Genomic DNA, 19178 nt, shown 5'->3' on the forward strand with positions numbered 1-19178 from the left:
AGTTGCAATCATGTTCTTACATCAAATTGGTGGCCAAAGGATACACACAAACTGAAGGTATTGACTACTTAGATACCTTCAGCCCAGTTGTCAAAATGACCACAATCAGGGTCCTTCTTTCACTTGCTGCTACCTTTAAATGGCACTTGCAGCAGCTAGATGTCAACACTATATTTCTACATGGAGAATTAAAAGAGACTGTATATAAAGATACCTCATGACCTAGAAGTCTCTAATCCAAACCTTGTTTGTAAGCTACAAAAATCCATCTATGGATTAAAACAGGCCAACAAGTAGTGACATTCAAAATAACCACCACTATACTCAAGTATGGGTACAAGAAATCAAACTCAGGTCACTCCTTGTTCATTAAATCCAATAGGACAGGTTTTACATCAATACTAGTCTATGTTGGTGACTTGGTATTAGCTGGTAACAACCTTCAAGAAATCACCAACACCAAGATCCTGTTAGACAATGAGTTCAATATTAAAGACCTTGGTAACCTTAAATTCTTTCTGGGCATGGAGATAGCTAGAACAACCCAAGGCATCGCTTTATATCAGAGAAAATACAAACTAGATTTACTGCAAGAGGCTGGATTTCTTGGCTCTAAACCATGTTCTACACCTATGAAGTACAACAACAAACTTCATGCCAACTCAGGTGATCCTCTTACTGATGGATCATCATATCGAAGACTGTTAAGAAAATTGCTCTACCTGACCCACACTCGTCCAGATATCTCCTACTCTATTGGCATCCTAAGTCAACATCTGGCTGCTTTTACCCATCTTCATCAAAGTAGTGCAAACAGAATTCTAAAGTATATCAAAACATCTCCTGGAAAGGGTCTTTTCTTTCCTTGTTCCAACTCAGCAGTGATCAAAGGATTCTCTGATTCTGATTGGGGGGCATGCTTGGACACTTGTAGATCAATCACATGTCAGTGTTTCTATCTTGGCTCATCCCTCATCTCATGGAAAAGTAAAAGACAAAACACTATCTCTAGATCGTCCGCAGAAGCATAATATAGAGCTCTAGCCATGGCCTCTTGTGAAGCTCAATGGCTCTCCTCTCTTCTCAAAGATCTTACCATTTCTCATTCAACACCTATCAGTATTTACTACGACAACAGATCAGCCTTATACATTGCGGCAAATCTTGTATTCCATGAAAGGACCAAGCACATAGAGATTGACTATCATGTACTACATGAAAGAGTGCAGAATGATACTATCCATCTTCTTCTTATATCATCTTCTTCTTATATCATCTTCTTCTCAAGTGGCTGATATCTTTACTAAGTCTTTGTCTCCGACCCCTTTTCATGCTTTAATCTCCAAGCTTGGCATGTTGGACATTCACATGCTAGCTTGTGGGAGGCTGTCAACAACCATATAAAAGCCCAACTCATTATCCTTCAAGCCCAATCAAGTTGAAATTCATAATCCTTAATGATTTTCAGTATATTAGAAAGTTTATGTTTTAGGAAAGTTAGTTAGCTCAATTAGTTTTTTCAGTTTATTCTATTTTTGTTATCTTAGTTGCAGTATAAGAGTAGCTTGCATCTTGAGTTGCAACACATGAAAATAGATTCGTTTTATCATTCAAAATACATAGAGGCATTATTTTCTTCCACTTTCTTGTTTCTTATACATTTCATTAGATCTTGGAATATTGCACACTGTTATTTTACCATGGAAAGCTTCAACATTTACAAAAAACCTCCAAATCATAGTGTCCAATTTAAGTTCCAACGTCTTCACCCTAATGCATTGAATACTTTACTTTATACCTCCAAATTAGTAACTTATCCTCTCATATACTTCTTCATTTTCAAATTCAACACATCCTTAATTTCCTGTAAAGAAACATAGTATATTGAGAATCAGCTGCTCAAAATATAGGAGAGACAGCAGAGATACAATAGCGTCTACGGAACATAACGAAACAAAGTGTATTGGTTCCACCCTTTTACTGAACGTAAAATGTCCCATTTTTAACTATATGTTCCACCCTTTTAATTGGTAAATGGATGATTACTTCCACTAGTTTGTGCCGCTCCATATGCTAGGAGATATAATTAACCAGAAAAATATTTAATAATTACAATTTTAATTTAAATAATTTTTTCAATCAATAAAAATTGATAATACACAGAGTGGTACAAAAAATAGAACAACAAATGGACACCCATCACTAATATAATGAAGAAAATATATATATATATATATATATATATATATTTCATAATTTATAAGTTTTATATACTACATTATCTATCGTTTGAAGCTTAGAATTTGTTAAACAGCAAAATTAGTTTTCTAATGAGAAAAATCTATAATTTTCAAAATAAATACATTAATAATTCAAAACTTCAACCTAATAGTGATCTCTAACATAATCAATCATATATGGAATCATTTCTGAATTATATGTTACAAATAAAATATTTATATTTATAAATTTGTTATATTTACTAGAAAATATATAATTGATGATTGTCAGTTTTAGTGAAACAGTGATTAAACAATTGTAGTATCATGCGAGTACTCTCACCAATATAATAATTGATATGGTATTAATATAGCTTTACATTGCTATACATTCAATGGACTACTAGATTTACATTTACCAATATTAAAATTTATGAAAATAAGCTTAAAAAATTATAATAAGTTACAAAGATATGTGTTTCTCTATTTTGAATTTGTCCTCCTTATCACGAGAATTTTGTATATAGTTTACCTTTATATATTTTTTATTTATTCAAGGAAGTCTTTCATGAATGTGTAACACCTCATTTTTAAACTAAGACTCAATATCTTCTTTATGCAAATATGGAAGAGGTTTAATAACACTAATATAAGTTACTTCAAAATTAATTCACCGAACAAAGAAGCTACTTCAAAATTAGAATAGATTTAAAACCTTTTAAAAACAAGATCAACATGTAGAATATACAATAATAGCGTCTTAATACACATAGGTGACTCAAGATTACCATAATTACATTTTAAGCATATAAACCTTTCGATAATAGTGTCTTAATACATATAGGCTACGTCAAGATTTACTTTGAGATAAAATACAAGAGTTAATGTAAAATGATTAGAATTCAAAAAGAAGTAATGGATATTAGTATATGATTTGAGAGAAAATTAGGTCAATTTAGATTTATAGAATTTCCTTATATCAAAGTCATTCAACTCATAATAGACAAAATAGTTAAATATATGACACGATAGATATTTTAGTTTACATTTCATATCCGCATCTTCATCATAAATGTGCATCAATATAACATAGACAAAATAAAATACATTGGATGGAGCAAGAAACCAACAATGATGACCATAGCGTGATTTTACAAAGGTTATAACATTACAACGACCCCACATATAAAATAGTTACCATTAGAACATGGTTCGTTGAAAATCATGAGTGAGAATTGTGTGAAATATAAAAAACACTCAAGTCCCAAATATGAGAGTTTTGAAAAAACAACTCTCAAGTCCCACATTGAAGAAAAAAAACAACTCTCAAGTCTCACATTGGAGAAACTAGGAATTTGGAAAAATCCCAAGTTATAAATAGAAACCTTCTCCTTTCATATTTTCTTGTCTCAAGTTGAATGCGCTTTCATTCAACTTTTTCTTTCTCTCTCATATTTTCCGCCGATGCATTTCCGGCAAACTTCTCCCCCTTTCTTTCTGTGGCACTAAGAAATGGCACAGGTAGTCATATTGTGGGAATTTCGAGAACTGATATTGGTAGTCAGTATTGAGGGAAAGAATTGGCACAGATAGCCATATTATGGGCATTTCGAAAACTGACACTCATAGTCAATATTGTGGGAAGAGAATTGGCACGCCATATTATGGGCATTTCGAGAACTAACACTGGTAGTCAGTATTGTGGGAAGAGAATTGACACGGTTAGCCATATTGTGGGTGATTTCGAGAATTGGCACTGGTAGCCATATTGTGGCGGGTGTATTCGACATTGGTTCTTACAGTGCAGTAAGAATTCGATAATAGAGATCTGATATGTTTTATCCTGGGGACGGCGTGGTTGATAGTCTGCTTGCACATTGTGGGCAGTGCCACGAAACGTCTTAAAGAGAGCGACATGGTCGTGACTCAGCCAATAAGTATTATTTCGTGGCTAGTCAAATAATACTTATTGGCTGAGTCACGACTAGGTCGCTCTCTTTAAGACGTTTCGTGGCACTGCCCACAATGTGCAAGCAGACTATCAACCACGCCGTCCCCAAGATAAAACATATCAGATCTCTGTTATCGAATTCTTACTGCACTGTAAGAATCAATGTCGAATACACCCGCCACAATATGGCTATTAGTGTCAGTTCTCGAAATTACCTACAATATGGCTAACCGTGCCAATTCTCCAATTCTCTTCCCACAATACTGACTATCAGTGTCAGTTCTCGAAATGCTCATAATATGGCTACCCGTGCCAATTCTCTTCCCACAATACTGACTACCAGTGTCAGTTATCAAAATGTCCATAATATGGCATTTCTTAGTGCCACGGAAAGAAAGGGAGATGAGTTTGCCAGAAATGCATCGGCAGAAAATATGAGGGAGAAAGAAAAAATTGAATAAAAGCGCATTCAACTTGGGGCAAGAAAATATGAAGGGAGAAAGTTTCTATTTATAACTTGAGATTTTTTCTAAGTTCCTAGTTTCTCCAATGTGGGACTTGAAAGTTGTTTTTTTTTCTTTTTCAAAACTCTTAAATGTAGGACTTGATAGTTGTTTTTTCAAAACTCTCCTATGTGAAACTTGAATGTTTTTTTATATTTCACACCCAAAAGTTCTCACTCATTGTTTTCAACAAAACATGTTCAACTGTTACAATCAAATAATGTCAATAATATGCACATTATCTATGATGCTTGTATCGTAGGATATCAGGATGAATATCTCTCTACGTACTACATGATCTTCATGCAACATATTGGATCCATAATCAATATTTCATTCTCAACACAATTACCATTCAAGTTATCCATTTACAATGGACCATTTTCAATTCACAACTACATCGCCTTAGAAAGCGATGTCGAGTAGTTCCTTTTTTTTGTAGTAGTACATGTTCCTTTTAAGTTTGCCCAACAAATTTTCCATGATATCAATAACAATCTCACATTAAGCAAACTAGAAAATTCTTAATCGATCAAGATATCTCATATGAGTTTTCATCATCCAATTGGTTAAGCAATATTTTCTTAGTCCTATGTGTAGCTTGTAACACCACACCATTTTACCTATCTTTTAGCTAGATTAAAGATTGATTACAAATCAATTCTATTTGCATTATTTTTTTTTGAAGAATTATTAATAATAATTAAATATGAATAATAAATGATATATTGATAATATATAAAATTCATATACTATTAGTCATACATTTTTTGATACAATAGACTTCTACACTTTAATAATTACCAATTATAAAAGTATTGTTATTAATTATTAATTTAAAAAGTCAATTAATATGACGACATTCACAAGTTATTTAGGGAATTTTGATTACGTCCTTCATTATAAAAAAAAAGTAATTGAGTCATTCAACTTTACAATTATTTATAATTATGTCCATATGGTAATGTTGTGTTGTCAAACCGATTATAAGAGTGGTGTGAGCTATGTGCTTATTTCCTTAAATCATCCATTTTTATTGTAATCATATGCCATATGGCACAAATCATCTACTTTTATGGCAAGTGGATAATACCGCGTAATCTTTAACGAATATTCCAAAGGGTTTACATGGTTTCTCCCATCACATTATATTGTTTAACCATTCACCCTCCCATTACACAAACCACATGATCTTGTTATATTATTAAAAAAAATCAAACCATTTGATTTGTAACCATCAATATAAATTAAAAATTAAAAAAATTATCATCACATATCTACCATTCATATTTAATCATCATCAAGATTATCTTAACAAACAATGAATAAAAAAATATTAATTATATATAAATCATTATAATAAATCAAATTAATTATCTTGATTTTAGTAGCTAGATAATACAAATTATGTATTATATCATAAGATTATGATAAAAAATAACACAGAGTTCTATAAATAACACCCTACTAATCAATCTCAAAACACAACGCATAAAAATCATAAACATGTCTTCTTCATAATCATAAGGTTGTACCTTGTTCCATTAAGAATTAACAAACTACACAAGAACAAGGCAAAGCGTCTTTCTGTCCTACTTGTAACTCTTTGACTCTCTTTTTTCATCAGAGTTTCTCTCACTTTCTCGGATATTCCTTTATCAATTTGGTGAAGAAACAATTCCAATTGATCGATCTGAAAGACTTGATTTTTGATACCCCAATTGGAAAAAGAACTCAACTTTCGATCGCATTTTCCAATTTGTGATGGATAACGGTGATGGGTCACAACAGGGTCCTGTTACTTGTGGGTCATGGATTCGGAGGCCCGAGAACGTTAATCTCGTTGTGCTTGGAAGGTCTAGGCTTGGTAGTTCTTGTCCTTCTCTGCTGCAGATTTTCTCCTTTGATCCTAAGACCACTTCTTTGTCCTCATCCCCTTTGGTATTCCTCTAACCATATATATCTACCTATGAATGTGTCTTATGTATAGTTTGACCTATTTGAAACATTATTCTATTTTACTGGATACCCTTTTGGTTTTTAGCTGATACATTGTTGTTTTCTATGTGTGTGGATGAGAGTGTGTGTAGAGGGACATATTTGAAACAATAGTAACCAGGGTGGTAACGTGCGCGGTAACTGGTTCTATGCACTCGCCATTTTTACATTATTATTACAAGATTTTGTCATTTTTTACATTATTATTACAAGATAACCTGAAACGCGGAAGCATACCACATTTATGGGTCCTTGTACTGCATGTCAGGTTCATCATAAAAATGGGAAGGAAAAAAAAAAACTAATGTTCCATGCTTTGTGCCAGTTCATGTGTCAGAAGACTAGTGATCGATTATGAAATTTATAATTTATCAATTATTCAATTAATTTTATTGTGTTTTGAGGTTTGACCAATCTCAAGACTTTGACACATATGGAGTGACACAAAGTGTGGGACAAGAGATGTGAACCCTAGCGAAAGTCTTTTAATAATAATGTAGAAATGATGAACCATGTACCTGAATGAGTCGTGTGTTTGTTATTGTACTGCATTCCTAGTAACTATGCTTAAAGCATGAATCTTATTTGTGCATACCCTTTTGGTTTTTAGCAGACAAACTCTGTTTTCTTCAAAGCAAATGGTTGGGGGAAGTAGATATTATGCACACATCATGTTGTTCAAAAGTGTTTTTGGTTGAGTTTCTGAATGAAGATGAAGTTTTTTTGGGGCTTTTGATTCTAATGGAAAATTTTGTTTGATTGTCCTTTCAGGCCACTTTTGTGTTAGAAGCAGAGGAAGGTGATCTTGTTGCTATTGCAGTGCACCCTAGCGGGGATGATTTTGTGTGCTCTCTCAGCAATGGTAACTGCAAGTAAGCTTCTTTTCAAACAGCATTGGGGTTGAAATTCTATTCTTCTATCTGAATTTACCTATTGAAAAGCACTATGTTAATCTGTGTCCATGTTGCATTTTCCAAATCAACAATTACCGCCACTTTCATTAATCTCAGAGTTAAAAGTCCAATATCTAATCTTCCTTTAATTAGTTGAAGGACAATTAAACCAGAGGCTCTATTTTACCGTATTATTTTCTGACACTTTCATGTTCCTGTTTCCATGGACCAAAAGGGAATTTATGACATACAATTTATGAACTTGTAGCTGTTTCTTAAGTGTAGCTAGTTGATATTTTCCTTGAGTTATCTTTCTTCCCTTCCTCGATTTCTGATCTGAACAGATACATATTGACGTATTTTTTCATGCTCTTGCAGAGCGTTCGAGCTGTATGGTCATGAAACAAGTGTGAAGCTGTTGGCCAAGGAATTGGCTCCTCTACAGGGTATCGGTCCTCAAAATTGCATTACTTTTAGTGTTGATGGAGCTAAATTTGCTGCTGGTGGGCTGGTAAGTGTCACTCTAGAATCCAACAAATTGCTTTTATTTGCCGTGTAACCCTTTCAGATTTCCTTTTTAGAGTCCAATCCTATATTTTTAACTTCCATCCTTAACAACTTCAGGATGGGCATCTCAGAATTGTCGAGTGGCCTAGCTTGCGCAAAATTTTGGATGAACCAAGAGCACACAAATCTGTCCGTGACATGGATTTTAGGTAGGAATACTGACAAGTCTATTTGGATCCTTCTAATAAATGCATTCACCCATGCAGCCAGTAGAATTGCATTAAATACTCCATAGGGTTAGTAACTGGAGTAATCTTATTTGGGTACCAGATATTGATACTTCATAGGGTTAGTAACTGGAGTAACAGCCTCTCCACTTGCGACTTGCGAGGATAAGACTGCGTACACCTACCCTTCCCAGACCCTACTAGGTGGGAACCTTGTGCAATGTTTGCGCCTGCAATCTTTTGACTGTATAAATAAGAATTTTAGACAATAAAAGTATGGTTACATATTTCACAGATTATTGGACGCATTTTAAAGACCGTTTTCAGTCTCCTCCCTCGAAATTTGAGATATCATTCTGTTCTTTATTGTATTTCTTTTATAAGAAAAAGATGGAAGATTATTGTTAGCCTATTAATATAAATTGTTAGCATCTGGCACATGGGCAGAACAAAATGAAATGAAGTGTTCTGTTCTCTCTTTGGTTCCACCCTTTTAGTGGAACCGAGATGTCACACTTTAACCCTCATTTCCTGTTTGTTCTATTTACAAAGCATGCCCAACATAGAACAAATTCTGTCCCATTCTGACGCGTCTATCAACTATATGTTTATGTTAATTGATGATGTGCCTGTGTGCCACTTTTATCCCAAGGGCAAAAAATATTTTCATATTTTAAAATTGCTTGGTTACACTATGATTCTAAAGAGATTTGAAGCTTTGATAGCATTGATACTTAATATATTGACCTTCATTTTGTATCATATTTCAGTCTAGACTCAGAATTTCTAGCATCAACATCTACTGACGGTTCAGCAAGAATCTGGAAGATTGAAGATGGTGTTCCTTTGACTACTTTGTCTCGCAAACCGGTATTTTGCATTTGATTTAAGAATCTGTGGCAAGATGTATGCACAGTTACTTGTATCACGCATGCTGAAGTTTTTATTTTGTGTCTCTGTAGGATGAAAAGATTGAATTATGTCGGTTCTCCATGGATGGAACCAAACCATTTTTGTTCTGCTCTATTAAAAAAGGTATGAGTATCTTGTTTCAACTTTCAAGTATATATTATTAATGTATATATACCCCTGTGTTCTCTTTTGATCAAGCTTGTATAGCCCTTATTTATACTTATATCTTTGTCCAGGTGATAATTCTCTCACTGGAGTTTGGGACTTAGGCACATGGAACAAAATCGGGCATAAGAGGTTGATTAGAAAGTCTGCTTCAGTAATGTCCATTAGCCATGACGGGAAATACCTTTCTCTGTAAGAACCTACAGTTACCTTCTGACTTTTGTTGTTAACTGTCATGGTTAAAATCGAGTCATTATTCTTCTTTTATCTTTCTGTCAGTTTGATTTATAATATTTATACAGATAATTTTCTCTGACTATCATGGACTAGCCTTATATCTTTAGCAAGTGAATAGTTTGGAACTTCTTCATTTTTCTTTACCAACAAAATTTCTATCCAAGCCTTCTATCTTTAGAGGGAATGTTTGTGGTTTATTTCTCCCCCGTCCATGCATTATTTGATGAAGGCAGGCGAATATCCCGATCTAAAAATGTTGATAATGAATAATGACTAGGCGAATACCACAATACTTGATTGTAAGTTTTAGAACTATAACCGAAAAAGAATGTTGTGGTGAAGTAACCGTGTCTATATAGCACACTCCTAAACTATATTGGAGGAATATATGGCACATCAGTTATAAAATTACCATTTTCATTTAAACAATCTGAAGGCCTGTAAATTTGTGATGTGATTTGCACTTCACTTGCATGCTGACATTACGGTCTGTGATGTATATCCGTAGCATATCTTCATCTAACCATACTTCTATAATATTAGGGGGAGTAAAGACGGAGACATATGTGTAGTTGAAGTGAAGAAAATGCAGATACACCATTATAGCAAGAGATTACACCTGGGTACAAATATTGCATCGCTCGAGTTCTGTCCCAGCGAAAGGTAAATTCTACTTGCATGACTGATTTAACTCTATGATAAATAAAAATCATCATGAACATAGTTGGTCTCAAGGTATTCATTTGAACCTTGCGACATGCATTGGGTTACGAATTTATGTAGACTTCAAGTAAATTGTTGATACTCTTTCCCTTTTCTTCTCGGGTCTAAAAGCAAGAATCTAGGAACCTAGTGTTAGTGCATAGGGCATTTAGCTATGGCATAAGCATTCAGACGAAAAATATTACTAGCCCCAATGATACTTACAAAACAAATATGTGGAAGCTAAGGAGAATATGTTAAACCACAAACCATGAAAACAGTCAGATGGTTTCATATACAAGTAAGTATTTTTTGGGAAAAAAAGAAGTGATTTGCAATAATATGAACTATCAACTATCAAGTATTAACTGGTACAATATCAGTTCTGTAACCTTGGTCTATACTTGTGCTTGTTAGCTCCACCTCATGTGCTTTTCAATTTCTGAAATGAGTTTCTTCTCTCTAATCTCTGGTACTTTATATAAACAAGAGACCTATTAATTCCAGTTTTCGAAATCCCTTGATCCCATATTTGGACAGCTTTCATTTAAGAAGCATTCGGTGGATGGAACAATCAGCTATGCATTGTATAAGTGACACTGAAAATATAAAATCATGCTATGGATCTAGCTTTAGTTTAAAAAATGAATGAAACTCAAACTAAATCCAAGAATCACTTAATCATACATGCTAAGAAAGGGACGCAAAAGATCTGGCTGAAATCGTAGCTGTAATTAATATCGAGTTGTGACTACCGATTAGTAAGGCTATTCATATGATGATCCTGTTTGATAAAACCTGAAATTTGTAGATGATGATCATGCAACCTTTGAACAATGTACAGTCTCACTGACACCTTATAACTGTGACAGATCTAGTATATGTTACATCCCCCATGATCATGATTTTATATTAGCATCGAGTTCTTTTCCATCAAATTATTTGCCCGATGAATTTGCATTTTTTTGCAGGGTTGTACTTACAACCTCGGTCGAATGGGGAGCGCAGGTCACTAAACTAAATGTACCTAAAGATTGGAAAGGTTATATCTCTCTCACTCTCATACACACGTGCACGCACCTCTCATCCGAGGCCATACAATGATGTCGATTTAATTTGACATTTTAAATTTCCTGTCAAACATGCAGAGTGGCAGATCTACTTGGTGCTTTTAGGACTATTTTTAGCATCAGCTGTTGCATTTTACATATTCTTTGAGAACTCTGATTCATTCTGGAACTTTCCAATGGGAAAAGACCAAGCAGCAAGACCAAAGTTTAAATCAATACTGAGAGATCCCAAGTCCTATGATGAAAATAGTTGGGGACCAGTTGATATGTGAATGCTGTTGAAAGTAGCATCAGTAACTGTAAGGTGGTATCAACATTTATCTAAAGACTTGTAGGTTAAGGCAGTTGATTATAATTACACACATTTACATATATTTGATAACTTTCAACCTTAATTAAGGTCATTATTGATATGTAATTTCAATATACAATTTTTGGAATAGTAAACAATTGCTTCCAAATCCAACCTGGGCGCTGGTTGTACCTCTTCGTCTGTGAGGATGATATTATGTATATTTATCTTCTACCGACTCCACTAAGTAGGAGCCTATGCCCTGGACCATCCTTTAGTCAAATGTTGCGTCTTGAAATTTACAAGCTGTACTTGAGGTCGCGTTAAAGCTGTGTAATGGGCTAACATTCGAGAGGCATATCTTCGGATATCTTAATCTTTGTTTTTGATCTTATGTATTAACCTTCTCCTTTATTGTGTTCTTTTCTTTCTTAATAACTTTTTATATAAATTTTTTTCCTTTCTTGTTTTAATGGATAGTGTCTTTAAATTTCCTTTCTATGTTTTTGGTTTTCCATTGATTGAAGAGGGAAGGGATGAAGTTACAGTGTTAAGAAAATGTTGTGCGTACAATTGACTTTAATTTTGTTAGTATAATATATGTAAAGAATGATTTTTTGGTAAAGATCTTAAGAGTGGTTTGAGATATGGTAAAAAGTTTAAATTTGATGCAAATTTCATTGAAAAGTTAAACATTGTAGGCAATGATGGGTAATAAAGATTTAAATTTAAGAATGTATTCACATTTTTTTATTGTTTTTTAAATACACGCCCCATTCTTTATATTGGGTACACATATATTCCATTTTCTTAATCAATTTAATACTACTTCCATTCTTACAATGTTTTGCACTAGGTCATGAAAGATACTATTAAAACTTAGATTAGTTAACAGCATAAACCAACAAACATTTTTTTATAAATAAAATGATAAGACATTATCTGAATAAAATTTCCTAATCATATGTGTGAGTTCTACACACGATGAGTTACAAAAATAACATTTTAACTCAAACATTATTTGATGGCTAATATACATCTCATACATTTTTGTAATACTGGTAAAACTAAATAAATATATGAAATCAACCTATGCTTCTTAGGTAAACTTTATATATGAGAGTCATGATTTTAAGGATGTTTTAGATATCCAATTGGATAAAATAAAAACATTAATTACAATTAAATTTTTTTGACAATCAAATTATAAAATCAACTTAACATCATATAATCAAAATAAAACATTGTTTTATAAATAACTATCCAGTCTTCATTTTCATACGCAAGATAATATCATTTTCAACTTTAGCTAAAAATAATGAGTGCTCAATTAATAGTTTGATTGGTTGGCTTGATTTGATACTAACAACCTTGGTAAGACATGCAAGAAGGAAATCAAAATGAGATTGTCGAGCTTCAGGTAGACAATTATTAATTAGAAGAAATTGGGTACCTTAAGAGATTGGTGGGCTCACATCCAATCCATCATTTGAGACTTTCAACACTTTTATTGTGGCCATATTTTTCGAGAAGCAAATATTATTGCAGATGAATTAGTTAAGTATGGTCTGAATTTGGATAAAAAATTTCATATTTTTGATGTTGCTCCAAGCTTTTGTTCAGTTAAACTTTTACTGGATAATGCCTCTATGATCTATAATAGAGGTTTGTAACTTGAGCTTCTAACTCCCTCATTTCATCCAAAGAAAATTTAATTAATTATACGACATGCATGAGAACCTTAAGTTTGAAACATATATTGTAGCTTATGAGGTTTTCGGCCGAAAAAAGATTTTCTTCACTTTTTATGTAAGCTTAATAGGCCTCTAACTTGCTTAAATAGTTGGTATATGAGGCATGTTTAACAAATGGATGGGCTAAAACTATATAAGTAGCAAGCTTGGAGACAAATTAGGTGAGGTCGAGCCTAACTTAAATAGACCTAATTTGTTTAACATATTACGGTATAAGTTTAACCTATTTAGTTCTTTAAGTTATTTTTTAGTTTATGTTTAACTTGTTTAAATGTCTTATCTGACATGTTAATCTATTATAATCTAAGATATTTAAGTAGGCTAATAAACATTTAAGTATACGAAAAAACCTTTAAATAAATTAATAAGTTTGCATTTAAATAGGTTAATATGAAAAACTGACAAATCTAAACTCTCAAATACTTAATAATAAGTATATATTTTTATTTATTTCATATATATATTATATAAAACAATTAATATAAATTATAATAAATTTATACACGTGGATCTATTAAGTTTTTTGAGAGCCTAAATATGACATTTTTTATTTTTATTAAAAAGGTTTGGTAGCATATGCCATTAATATAGATGGCAAAATGAGTAAAGTTCGTGGGTCGGCCCACATAACCCTCAATTTTTTGCAAGTAGGACATACAAAATTTATTTTTTTGCTCGTTTCGCCCTGCCCGTTTGTCCATAGACATTTCTATTGGGCAATAGGGACGACCCACATACTTGATGTAATAAAATATTTATATAACTTATGATATAATGTGATTTAATGTTTCAAAAAGTTGTAATATAGTATGATATGTTCAACTTCATATAAAATATCAAAGATTTTTTAAAAAACATTCTTTTCAACTACTTTATTTAATTTTTTTATATTTTATTGTATTAATTTTTTCTTTTTACATTTTTTATCAATGCCCACAGATCACTCATATGCTAGTTAGCCCGTGCACTGCCCACTTAAAATATTACGGATATTTATGCGCATGGGCTGAGCAATTCATTTTACTATCTCTAACCACTAATAAGCTACTTAACTTGTTTGAATTCTGGGTAAGGCAAGCTAGCTAGCTTATGCAGTAAACTGTTTTGTCCGTTTCTAATTCTCAAAATGCACAAGTAACATGTATCTTCTTAATCATAAATACTATATAATATGGGTGTTCTTAATCATGCGACGAAAAAATATTGTTTGTGCGGATACACATGCAACTTTCTAGTTATAAGACAAAATCTTTCAAACCTTGACTTTTACTCAGAGTTTATAAGTATCTTAGGTCAATCATATAAAGTAATCGAAAAATCAAAAGAGTTATAACTATAGAGTTCAAGCATAATGGATGAAATGAAGGACTAATTTTTTAGAGATAAAAATGTTATGTTAGATTAGCAGACACACTAATCAATATCATATTATAAAGAATATTTGGGTAACTCTTATTATAAAAAAATAATAAATCAATGAAAGTCATAATAAAATAATCAATCAAATGAATATATTTGGGCTTTATTTTTGATACGTATATCCATGAAGTCATAATTAAAATGAATATTAGTCCAATTTAAATTTTTACCTATCATTAGCTAATTTCAAGAGGTAAAAAAAAGATCTCATAAACATTTCTAATTTATTGTTTTAAAATTCCTTAAAATATATCATTAAAAAATTCAATGATGTAAAAACGGACTGTACCGGTCGGTTCAACCAAAACACCGGTGAACCAGTTTCATAACCGGTATGGTACAGATGTTGAACCGGCCAAGTATCAAAATCGGTGAACCGGTCAGTATTTCACTAAACCGTCCGGTTTATACATATACTTTTTTTTTTTGAAAAAAAACTTAAAAACTTAAAAACTTAAAAACTCATTACAATGTGACTCATCTTTCCAACCCTTCTTCAACACTTCAAGGCACATGCTTCCAAGACATACTTAGATTATACATTTTGGTTCCTAACATTCGTGTGCAATCTTAGTGACATTTATGTAATCTTGGAGTTCTATCTGAAGATAGGATTTAGTACAAAAATATAATATCGATATGAGACAACTTTGTCTCCTTAATGTTAAATGTTAAAACTCCAAATTTATTTGTTTTGTATAGAGAGTTATAAACTTGTGTCATTTATTTATATTTTGCGGTTGTTAAGTGATATTTTTGGATTGATATATGTTTTGTAATTTAGACTTTGAATTTATTAAAGATTTAAAGTTGTTTGTTTATTTAAATTTTGAGTAGATTATAAATATGAATTATAAATTTGAGTATCTATCTATTTGAAATTTTTTTGTTATAGCTTTATATATATAAATATAAGTAGGTATATTCAATTTAACCAGCATGCGGTTTAATTACTGAATCATCGGTTGACCACTGTATCACTGTACCTACCCTAACCGATTTGATAACATAAAACTTAGAAAATTCCTTAATTTTTTTTTGCAACAAATGAATCTTTGGTTGTCAAAAGTACACAGTACTAGACAAAGTAACGGTAAGGCTAGCGCAGATAAAGTACTTCCTAATTGGTTAAAACCCCACATACCTTTTCCACAATTCTCCATCACCACTCTTTTTTTTGGTTATAAACAATATTTATCTGGATTTAATATGTGACGGTGTAATTATTTTCTATACTATCAACGAATCATTCACTTTCTCAAACAGTAATAATACAAATTTAATGATAAATAATATATTAAGAATAAAAAATTTACAATGACATTACTTAAATTTTAACCTCTTTATTTTCCAACCCTGCTTATCTCACTTTCACTATTACAGACCAACTGTCACTTTTTCCTTCTTTTTCTGTTCCTTTTTTTAATTCCCTTCTTGGCAAAATCCTAACTTGTCATGAGTTATGACTACCCTCTTATCTTTCACACCACATCCTCACTTTCTTGCTTTCTCCGCCGTACAACGCCGCCATCAGCCACCAACCACCACAACCTTAAAAAAGCCTAAAACAAATGAAAATGTCCGGTTTTTATGCTCTCCTTATCAAAGGGTGTCTAGGTTTGTTGTTCCATGTGGTGTTTCTGCCATAGCAGAAGATTTGGTTTATAATGCTGGAGCCACTGTGGGTGTTCTTGGTGGAGCTTATGCTCTTGTGTTTGCTTTTGATGATCTCACCAAGAGAGAGATTCTTCACCAGGTTCAGATTTTTTCCACTTAATCTCCATTCATTGCTTGCATGCATGTATAGATTCTTTTTCCCCCTTCTTTTTTCAGCAATTGTGTATGGGATTTTTTATTATGGAGGTAAATAGGTAAGTCTTCTCTAAATTGATGGATTTCATTATTCGAATTGTAAGATCAGGGTAGAGAGTTTCATTTAGTCACTGAGATTCAAAAACATAAATTTGATTTGATTTTCCACAATTGGTCAATTTGGTTCTTGTGAGAATCTTATAATTTGAAGTTTATTTCAGCCAAAGACCAAATTGACTAACAAAACACATTGACTGTTTTGGTAATCTATCTCGGGACCAAATTGACCTATGATATCAACATCATGAATCTATGTATTTTTACTCTTGGTCCATTTGCGAGTTAATTAGAGAATTTATTTTTTCTTATAAAAAAGAAAAATTACATGCAAAAAATAGAAGTTTTGGTAGGCCTCTTGATAAAATGTGGCACTACTGCATAACAATGCAGGTAAATTTCATCACTATTGGGTATGAATATAACTTCATTTGATGCATGGTCTAATCTCAATGAAGAAGTGGATCGGAAATCTTTATCACTTATTAGCTCAGATTTGATTTTTGTTGTAGAATTTTGGATTTTCTCCTTATGTATTTGTTTGATAATGGGATGTTTTGTGGTTTGTTACTGTTTGTGACTCTTTGGATTTGTGAATATTCATGGCAGAGTTTGAGCAGAAAATTGGTCCATATATTGTCTGGTTTGCTTTTTCTGGTTTCTTGGCCAATTTTCAGGTACCCTTTATTCTTGTGTTTCTAATCAAGCTTTCATTTAAAGCAGTTTCACTCATATTAATTATGTGTGAGGGTCCAAGGCTTTTGCTCTGCATTGATTGCAATGTTTTCTAATGTTAATGCTAGGATAGCAACTCCAATGAGGCTCGCTACTTCGCCGCTTTTGTCCCTCTTGTGAATTGCTTGAGGCTTTTGGTGAATGGTCTCTCATTGGTTTCAGATAAAGGATTAGTTAAGTCTGTGACAAGAGAAGGAGATCCTCGGTAAATTTCTTTATTCATTTGTGTCACATGTTTTGGTTTTATTCGATCATGGGACTTAAAAACAACAAATGTGTTCTAAGCATTGATTGTTAATCCATATACCTGCAGAGAATTGCTAAGAGGTCCCTTGTATTATGTTATGATACTCATGTTAAGTGCTCTTGTGTTCTGGCGCGAGTCTCCGGTTGGGGTGGTCTCATTGGCAATGATGTGTGGAGGGGATGGTAATACATATTACTTTACATTCTAGTCGATCCTTTTTCCAATTTAAGTAATCAACATTGAACATTAAACTTGAATGGTTTACATTTTTCAGGTGTAGCTGATATCATTGGTAGAAGATATGGGTCCATTAAGATTCCTTACAACGATAAAAAGAGTTGGGCTGGTAGCATATCAATGCTTGTGATTGGATTTTTGGTTTCACTTGGGTGAGTTACAAACTTGTACAAAAGTCCTTTGGTTTTAACACTATTAACTTGAGGACTTATATTCTATTCCTCTCTCTATGATAGAACCAGAAATACATTTAAAAGTGAAAAGGTGTTGTCTAAGTAGATTTTGACACTGATGCTTCTGATACTGTTGCATGCAGGATGCTATACTACTATTCAATTCTGGGACATGTGCAATTGGAGTGGGTCAGCACTGTGCCAAGAGTTGCTTTTGTTGCATTTGTGGCAACAGTGGTGGAGTCTCTTCCCATTACTCAGATAGTGGATGACAACATATCTGTTCCTTTAGTTACCATGGCATTGGCATCTTTCATTTTCCAGCATTAGCTCCAGGAGCCTTTTGCTCTAATGTTGCTTAAAATGCTTCATTTGGTTATACAGAAGAAAATAAGAAGAGAGAAATAGATGAGAAAGAGACCGAAAAGGGAGAAAAAGATGAGAAATATAGTATATTCTTGTGTTGTTTGATTTTAGAGAAAAGGAAGGGAAAAATAAGAGAGATGTCTCTCAACTCTTGAAAGTGATTCATCTCCAATACTACCCCAAAATTAAGGGGAAAATTATATTTTATAATTTTTTAATTAAAAAATACCCTCTTTTCCATTTTCTCGGACACAGAACACACTTACACTCTTTTCTCTTTCTTCCCATACTCTCATTTAAAGCAAAGGGGTGAAATATATTATTTCTCTTTATCTTCTCTTTCTATTCCTCCCCTCTTTCTATTATACTAAATGTAGTCTAAGTGAATCACCTTCATTGAAATTATCCGGGCCAGTTCTTAGTCATTACAGAAAACATGAAACTTACTGTAATTTTTATTATATTGTAAAGAAATTATTTGTAGAAAATTTTAATTTTTAAATGTAGTATAAAATCATTTTTGAAGATAACATAATGTTTTGATGAAATAGTTTGGTCTTATTTGATGTATGTTCTTTTGTAATGATACATGATTATGGTAGTTTAACACAGTAAGATTATAGTAAAAGTTCATTAGTCTGCTTAATTTGCACAAGATATAGATTAGTCAAGGCATGAAATCCAGGTTTAGTGACATTGCAG

The 19178-nt window shown here is 32.6% G+C and overlaps 3 protein-coding genes and 1 long non-coding RNA gene across 8 annotated transcripts in view; 3 read left to right on the forward strand and 1 right to left on the reverse strand.

Annotated features, from left to right (window-relative positions):
- Window positions 1-1031, forward strand: part of LOC109335472 (uncharacterized mitochondrial protein AtMg00810-like) — a 2346-nt gene extending 1315 nt beyond the window's left edge. The window contains exon 2 of the mRNA XM_019571606.1: window positions 383-1031. Within this exon, the coding sequence (XP_019427151.1) occupies window positions 383-1031 (649 nt within the window). The remainder of the gene's footprint in view (window positions 1-382) is intronic.
- Window positions 1820-12075, reverse strand: LOC109336312. Its single transcript, XR_002106329.1, has 3 exons — window positions 11945-12075; window positions 8438-8440; window positions 1820-1831 (listed from the first exon to the last, which is right to left on the reverse strand). It is a non-coding gene; the product is annotated as an uncharacterized LOC109336312 (long non-coding RNA).
- On the forward strand, window positions 6269-11909 carry LOC109336308 (SEC12-like protein 1). 2 transcript variants are annotated; one of them, XM_019572834.1, is made up of 11 exons: window positions 6269-6293; window positions 6366-6614; window positions 7443-7543; window positions 7943-8075; window positions 8189-8280; window positions 9069-9168; window positions 9261-9333; window positions 9447-9567; window positions 10156-10275; window positions 11286-11356; window positions 11463-11909. In XM_019572834.1, the coding sequence occupies exons 2-11, from the start codon at window positions 6438-6440 to the stop codon at window positions 11654-11656; spliced, it is 1182 nt and encodes a 393-aa protein (XP_019428379.1). In that variant the 5' UTR covers window positions 6269-6293; window positions 6366-6437; the 3' UTR covers window positions 11657-11909. The 2 variants fall into 2 exon arrangements, with proteins under 2 accessions (XP_019428379.1, XP_019428378.1); XM_019572833.1 differs by having other exon boundaries at window positions 6272-6614.
- On the forward strand, window positions 16232-18895 carry LOC109336310 (probable phytol kinase 1, chloroplastic). Of its 4 annotated transcripts, none has more exons than XM_019572836.1 (7): window positions 16234-16605; window positions 17328-17395; window positions 17527-17658; window positions 17767-17882; window positions 17975-18089; window positions 18254-18458; window positions 18856-18895. In XM_019572836.1, exons 1-6 carry the CDS (start codon window positions 16312-16314, stop codon window positions 18438-18440), a joined length of 912 nt encoding a protein of 303 aa, XP_019428381.1. In that variant the 5' UTR covers window positions 16234-16311; the 3' UTR covers window positions 18441-18458; window positions 18856-18895. The 4 variants fall into 4 exon arrangements, with proteins under 4 accessions (XP_019428383.1, XP_019428381.1, XP_019428382.1 ...); XM_019572837.1 differs by having other exon boundaries at window positions 18254-18469; window positions 18856-18879; XM_019572835.1 differs by lacking the exon at window positions 18856-18895 and having other exon boundaries at window positions 18254-18631.

The sequence above is a fragment of the Lupinus angustifolius genome, chromosome LG20, assembly GCF_001865875.1.
Source record: "Lupinus angustifolius cultivar Tanjil chromosome LG20, LupAngTanjil_v1.0, whole genome shotgun sequence".
Lineage (NCBI taxonomy): Eukaryota > Viridiplantae > Streptophyta > Magnoliopsida > Fabales > Fabaceae > Lupinus > Lupinus angustifolius.

Excerpts from the sequence above, each read along its gene's own strand:
- LOC109336310 (XM_019572836.1), top strand. The coding sequence starts at position 16,312 with ATGACTACCCTCTTATCTTTCACACCACATCCTCACTTTCTTGCTTTC. Across the intron at positions 16,606-17,327 it reads AGAGAGAGATTCTTCACCAG|AGTTTGAGCAGAAAATTGGT; the intron begins GTTCAGATTTTT and ends TATTCATGGCAG. Across the intron at positions 18,090-18,253 it reads GGATTTTTGGTTTCACTTGG|GATGCTATACTACTATTCAA; the intron begins GTGAGTTACAAA and ends TGTTGCATGCAG.
- LOC109336308 (XM_019572834.1), top strand. The coding sequence starts at position 6,438 with ATGGATAACGGTGATGGGTCACAACAGGGTCCTGTTACTTGTGGGTCA. Across the intron at positions 9,169-9,260 it reads CTACTTTGTCTCGCAAACCG|GATGAAAAGATTGAATTATG; the intron begins GTATTTTGCATT and ends GTGTCTCTGTAG. Across the intron at positions 11,357-11,462 it reads TGTACCTAAAGATTGGAAAG|AGTGGCAGATCTACTTGGTG; the intron begins GTTATATCTCTC and ends TCAAACATGCAG.